The sequence below is a fragment of the Hyposmocoma kahamanoa genome, unplaced genomic scaffold, assembly GCF_003589595.1.
Source record: "Hyposmocoma kahamanoa isolate Upper Pololo Valley unplaced genomic scaffold, ASM358959v1 100021, whole genome shotgun sequence".
NCBI classification, from domain to species: Eukaryota; Metazoa; Arthropoda; class Insecta; order Lepidoptera; family Cosmopterigidae; genus Hyposmocoma; species Hyposmocoma kahamanoa.
The window spans coordinates 14,967,753-14,973,752 of NW_020653200.1; the positions used below are offsets into that span (position 1 = coordinate 14,967,753).

Genomic DNA, 6,000 nt, shown 5'->3' on the forward strand with positions numbered 1-6,000 from the left:
ATGGTAAGGGTAAAATTAAAGTTGGGTATTTTGCTTTGCTGTAAAAATAAGTGCTTTACGCGGTATGTCCGGTATTAGTTTTAAAGACTGAATGCCGAATGAGTAGCAAGAGGGCGTTACGGTGTGAAAGATTATGTAGCGACTAGAAGAGAAAACGGAATGCTCCGATGGTTTGGTGATGTAAAAAGGGTGCATATTAGGTAATGTGTGGATGAAAAAGTGGAGCAAAATATCTCTATCAGGCTAAGGACGTCCATGTAAATATCCGTGTTACAAATATCAGGGTGCATATTAGGTGATGTGTGGATGAAAAAGTGGAGCAAAATATCTCTATCAGGCTAAGGACGTCCATGTAAATATCCGTGTTACAAATATCAAGCCACGTATGAAGAGGTTGACGGGAGTCGAGGAGCGGAAGGGGTATATCAAGAGCATAGCAATTGGAGGTTTAGTTTCTGGCTGCTACTGACGTAAAAAATACTATTAATGCTTAAAAGAAAATGTTGTAGGTACATTTCCATCAGAATTATGTATGAGTATAGACCAACAAAACATCGAATATTGACATCGATTATTGTTTTTGATAAACAATCGATATACCGACAATCGACAAAATATAAATATTTTAATAGGTGGCATTACTCCATACTCTTGTTGGTGATTTTTTTTAGCTGTGTAAGTAAAATTGTATAACGTCACTTTCGTCTGTTACGGTTTACAAACCCAGCTTCTTTGTTTACCTGATTTCTAAAGTAAGAAAAAAACTTACTAGATATAAAGAACTAGACAACACTCCATTAAGTCTAAGCTAATAGTACCAAGGTTTCTAGAATAACCTCGAAAACACAGGTGGCGGCTCAGGCGGGATGCATAGGAACCTCATAACATAACCCTCATTTCCCGCCTTATTTCAAATTACACAAATTACAACAATATAGTAGTATTCATTATAAATTTTTCAAAGGCGGTGAAGACAAATTTTATGATAAGCTTTTGTAAACCATCTTTCTGGTACCACGGTATTTATTGTGCGCAAGTCTCATTTTCGAAAATCGACTAAATAAAATGATCATTTGGATTTAAATGCCGTTGTTTTTTCCAAATTTTAACATGTTTATAAAATATTTTTATGAAACATAGTTTTATTTTTTTAGCAAAAATCAGTATGAAATCATCGATTATGCGATTAATCGAACAAGATGTCATCGATTAAAAAACACCGATTATTCCGATTAATCGATACCATCCTTAATCAGTATCCTTGATGTATGTTCACTCTTTATTTATTTTTTTTGTAAAAAGAATTTTTGTTTTTATTACCGTATTAAAGCATAATACCGTTCTAGTTCATAACATTTATAGGCTCAAATAATATTTCGCGAGCTATTTGTTTTCGGCATCTTCAAAGGAGTAGAACACTTATCGACTAGCTACACCGTTTGTCGATCGTTTGCCGAAGTCACTGCATGCATTAGAAATAAATGCATAAATTCTTTCGCAATTTGTACGGTAACGTAACGTGGCCTGATTTCGGACTAGAATTGTGCAGTACATGTGACGAGTGAGTGATAAGCATTTCGAACCACCTGGAATTTACGTAGATAACAATGTGAAAGTTTTCAATACCATTACCTGGATAAGGATATATCACGGAGAGTGTGCGTGGGAATTGCACGACTTAATTCCGCCTTCTCCTATCATCGGCGGACCAGAGGCTGGGGTTCCACATCTATGTTGTGGATATTCCGAGGATTCGCACGAAGCGTTTCGCTTCCACATATATATGGCGAGCGGCTATGGATTGGAATCCCTGTCTGCAGACTCGTTCCCTGAACGGTATAACTTGGGCCTTTTGAAGGCGAGAGTGAATAGGCTTTATTTAGGTGGCATGCTCCGTTGTCGACTTCATCGTCACTTTATATCAGGTGAAATGGAAGTCAAATACGTACTTAGTTTTTAAATAAAAAGAACACTGAATATGTCCTTCAAATATGACTTCGCCTTTTGTAATACATGGCGTCGCCTTACTTTCTCAAACTCGTATCTTAAAGCACAAAGTTACTGAAATGCAAAAAATGGATTGCATATACAAATTATGCAGGCTGATTTCACATCACATTTCCTTCGTATTCACACACTGGCTTTTATCTATTTTTAAAGTAATGCATCCAAATTGACACCCTCGATAAGAAATTTAAAATAAATAGAAAGTTTTGCCAACTCCTGAATAATCACTCTTTATAAGATACGAGTTTGAGAAAGTAAGTCATCGATATTATTAAGTCTACAATATGTATGTACGTATAATATAAATAATAATAAGTAAATGTCCTGGATTTTATATTATATTATTAAAATTTTAGTAATTACGATGATTTTTCATATCACGTGAGTGCTTGAAATAGATTACTTTGTACATACTACGCTAAACCATTTTACATTGTAGGGTAATAAGTGAACTTGTTTTTATATAGATGCATAAGGCTTCTGAGCAAACGCTAGTGCCGCAGCACGGTATCGGCGCGCAGTACCTAGAGCCGGCGCCGTATGTGAGCGCAGTGGGGATGCCCGTTGTGCCGCCGATGTCGCTACCGCCCCTTCCTGTCATTGTCTGCCCTGATCAAGCGCAATTACAGGTGAGCGTCGTTACTACTAAATTAAGATGTTCATATCTAATAGATGAATTTGTCGAAAGTTGATTGCTTATGGACGAGTACAGATGTGATGGCAGTCCATTCAGTTTCATTTAAACGGCAAGTTGAGTGATAGTCCTCAGTTACAAAGTTCAATGGTGTGCCAACAGGTGGCAATTTAAATATTTTATGGTTTTTGGTATATGAATTCAATAATAATAATATACCACACGATCATACCCATTATCTAGTCTTAAACTACAAAATCCCTTTTGTTTTGAGTGCCAGAGCCGTGAGTCTTCCAGAACTTTCGAATCAGGAACAATTTACAAATTGGTCCTACGGGAATCTAATCCGGAGCCTTTTATCCAATCCGGAACAGATTATCCACACACCGCCCACATTGCTAACCGCTGGGGCGACAAAAGCTGTTACTTCTAAGTAAGATCAACGTCATTTGTTGAGCATTACTAGAATAACATCATGCACTTAATTCAATGTGATCAAACCAAACACTGCCCCTATACTTGACAAAGAAGTCATAATGAACACCTATTTAAACAAACGTTCACGGTGTGAGTGCAATGTGATGCGAGTTAGTGGCTGTGGCAGGAGCAGTTGCAACGCAAGCACGAGCAGTTACAACAGATGATCGTGCGCCAGCAGGAGGAACTGCGCCAGGTCAAGGAACAGCTGCTCCTTGCACGTCTTGGCATGTTGCAGCCGCTCATTAATGTGAGTTTTTACTTATATAGCTTATATATAATCCCACTTCTGGGCACAAGCATCCTTTCACAATGGGAGAGCTTAACCCAATGCGGTTTGGGAACTTCACATATATAATTAAATTTCTTTGCAGATATTAAATTCATTGTATATTTGCGAGGATATCCGAATTACCCCCATGTAAGTTCCGCGATTTTTAGTAGTTTTAGGGTTATGATTTTTTTAATGGATTTTTTGAAATTTCCAACCGGATCGGCTCAGATTTTTGTTTTTTCAATTTGTACAACAATTTATCGGCTTTTTTTTAAACTCAATCTTTATGAATTGTACTTTAATATACTAAATAAACGGCTTTGTAACACCAATGGAAGCTACGAAAGTTTTGCCTCAAAGTGGAAAATTCGCGTTTGAGAGAGTCTGACTTGAACTTTCAATTTTACATTAAAAATCTAAACCGGCAATTTCATAGGTCCTGGGTAACTTCAAAAACTGCGCTAGGCTCTAAACTTTATTATTAATACAAAAAACTTCTCATTAATACAAAGTCTATAAATAAAATAATAACTTAATAGCTGTGCGAGATGCACCTATGACTGGATTCCGTAAAACTGCCAGTTATTTATACTATGAAGATCAGGAGACTTTTTGTCTGGTAAGGTTGGCTGCTGGCTCGTCTTCGGGATTTTCTATGTGTTTCGAGCATAGGTTGTTCTTGAACTGTGTGTCTATTGGCGCCAGTGCGCCTTTTATAGGTTAGCGAGCCTTCATTTCCCGCCAAAAGTTACCTCACCCCCTTCGTACTAGTTATTCATGTTTCACATATGTATTCATTTATTACAAATGCTTTTCTATTATATATTACTTACTGCTGATTTGTACATAATGTCTTAAAACCCATAAGTGGTACATAACGGCCTTAGTTGTGCGCCCGCAGGCGATTTGTGCCGGGCGACGTACTTATACTAATCTACCCCCCGGTTCAGGTGTATAAGTAGTCAAACAGGCATATTCTCTACTTTACTCATTATTTCAACTGAATACCTGTTTGATCCTTATTGGAATGAAACGAGACACACGCACAACTTTATTTCTACCACTTAAGACTATTACAACAAAATATTAGCGTAATACTTTGTACAACAAATAAACCTTAAACTATTTACACAAATATAAGGCAGTACTTTATACAATGAACAAACTTATACTACTCGTTGAGTGCAGCCGTACCGACCAATAGCGTTTAGTATTTATTTAGATTATTTAACTATTTTTTTGAACTTTTTTCTCATTTTTAAATTGAGTTAATAAAACAGTTATGTGTGATGAAAATACATTTATTTATAAAAGGTTTTCAAAATGAAGGCCTCCAACAGAAATGCAGATTTTACACCTATGATGCAAGAAATTGTGTTTTAATCTTCGAAAAGCTTGTCTGTTGCTTTTTACAGCACGTTTGGCTTCTTGGATTTTTTCCCTCAGTTCTTGTTCCTTCGAACATTCTCAGGCGTATGTTATTTCTTTGTAAAAACCCTAAACAAAACAGTCGATCGGTTTGAGGTCAGGTGAACGTGGAGGCCACCTAATTGGTCAGTTTCGTCCGATCCATCTGTACTGGTACGTTGGGTTTAAATAATTTCGCACTTGTATTGCGTAGTGACATGGTGCACCGTCATTTTAAAACACCATGGTTCGTAAAGATTCAAGATTAACGTCTTCCATCAACAGTGGTAGATTGTTTTACAAAAAACTTTTGTAGATTTCTGCATTAAGTCTTGATGGCAGTTCTAACGGCCCAATTAAATCTCCATTGAGAATACCAGACCACGTGTTCACACTAAAACGATGTTGAAAAGTGTGAAGGTCTCGCCGCGTGAGGATTGTCAACCGCCTGTGTGCGGTAATTATGAATATTGAATACTCCAGTTCGCTCTAATCGTGACTCATCCGTCCACAAAATTTTATTAAAAAATTGGGTACCTCTCGTTGTTTTCGCAACATAATTCGGCAAAAATCAACCCGCAATTTATAATATGTAGGCAATAAAGCTTGGACTTGCTGAATGTGATGTGCGTGGTATCCTTCCCCGTGAATTATCTCTTGGATAGACGATCTTGGGATGCTCAGCCCTAGTTCTCGTACTCGTTGATGGATTCTGACGAAGTGCTTCCAGCACTATTTCTCTGCGATCCGGGTCAACTCTAGGGACTGCCTCACGACGTGGCGTGCGTTTACATACTTTTTTTTTAAATTAATAAGAAAGTTTAAGAGTAGCGCAGTTTTTAAAGTTTCCAGGAACAATGGAAATGCCGGTTTAGATTTGTAATTTAAAGTTAAAAATTCAAGTCTAACTCGCTCGGACGCGAATTTTCCACTTTGAGTCAAAATTTTCGTGGCTTCTATTGGTGTTACGAAGCCGATTGTTTTGTGCGTTAAAGTACAATACAATACAAATTGAAAAAAAAATAAAAAAAATTATAGCCTATCTCTGGCTGAAAATTTCAAAAAATCCATTAAAAAATCATAACTCGAAAACTACCAAAAATCGCTGAATATACATGGGGGTGATTCGGATAACCCAATGTGAGGCACCGAATTTTTTGTTTTGGATCTATATATATATATATATATATATATATATATA

At 36.9% G+C, this 6,000-nt stretch overlaps 1 protein-coding gene across 2 annotated transcripts in view; it reads left to right on the plus strand.

Annotated features, from left to right (window-relative positions):
* The window catches only part of LOC113239912 (circadian locomoter output cycles protein kaput), a 29,256-nt gene that overhangs the window by 21,472 nt on the left and 1,784 nt on the right, over nucleotides 1–6,000 (plus strand). The window contains exons 12-13 of one of the 2 annotated variants that reach the window (XM_026477111.1): nucleotides 2,475–2,636; nucleotides 3,246–3,368. In XM_026477111.1, coding sequence (XP_026332896.1) covers nucleotides 2,475–2,636; nucleotides 3,246–3,368 — 285 coding nt within the window. The remainder of the gene's footprint in view (nucleotides 1–2,474; nucleotides 2,637–3,245; nucleotides 3,369–6,000) is intronic. The other variant, XM_026477191.1, reaches the window with a different exon arrangement.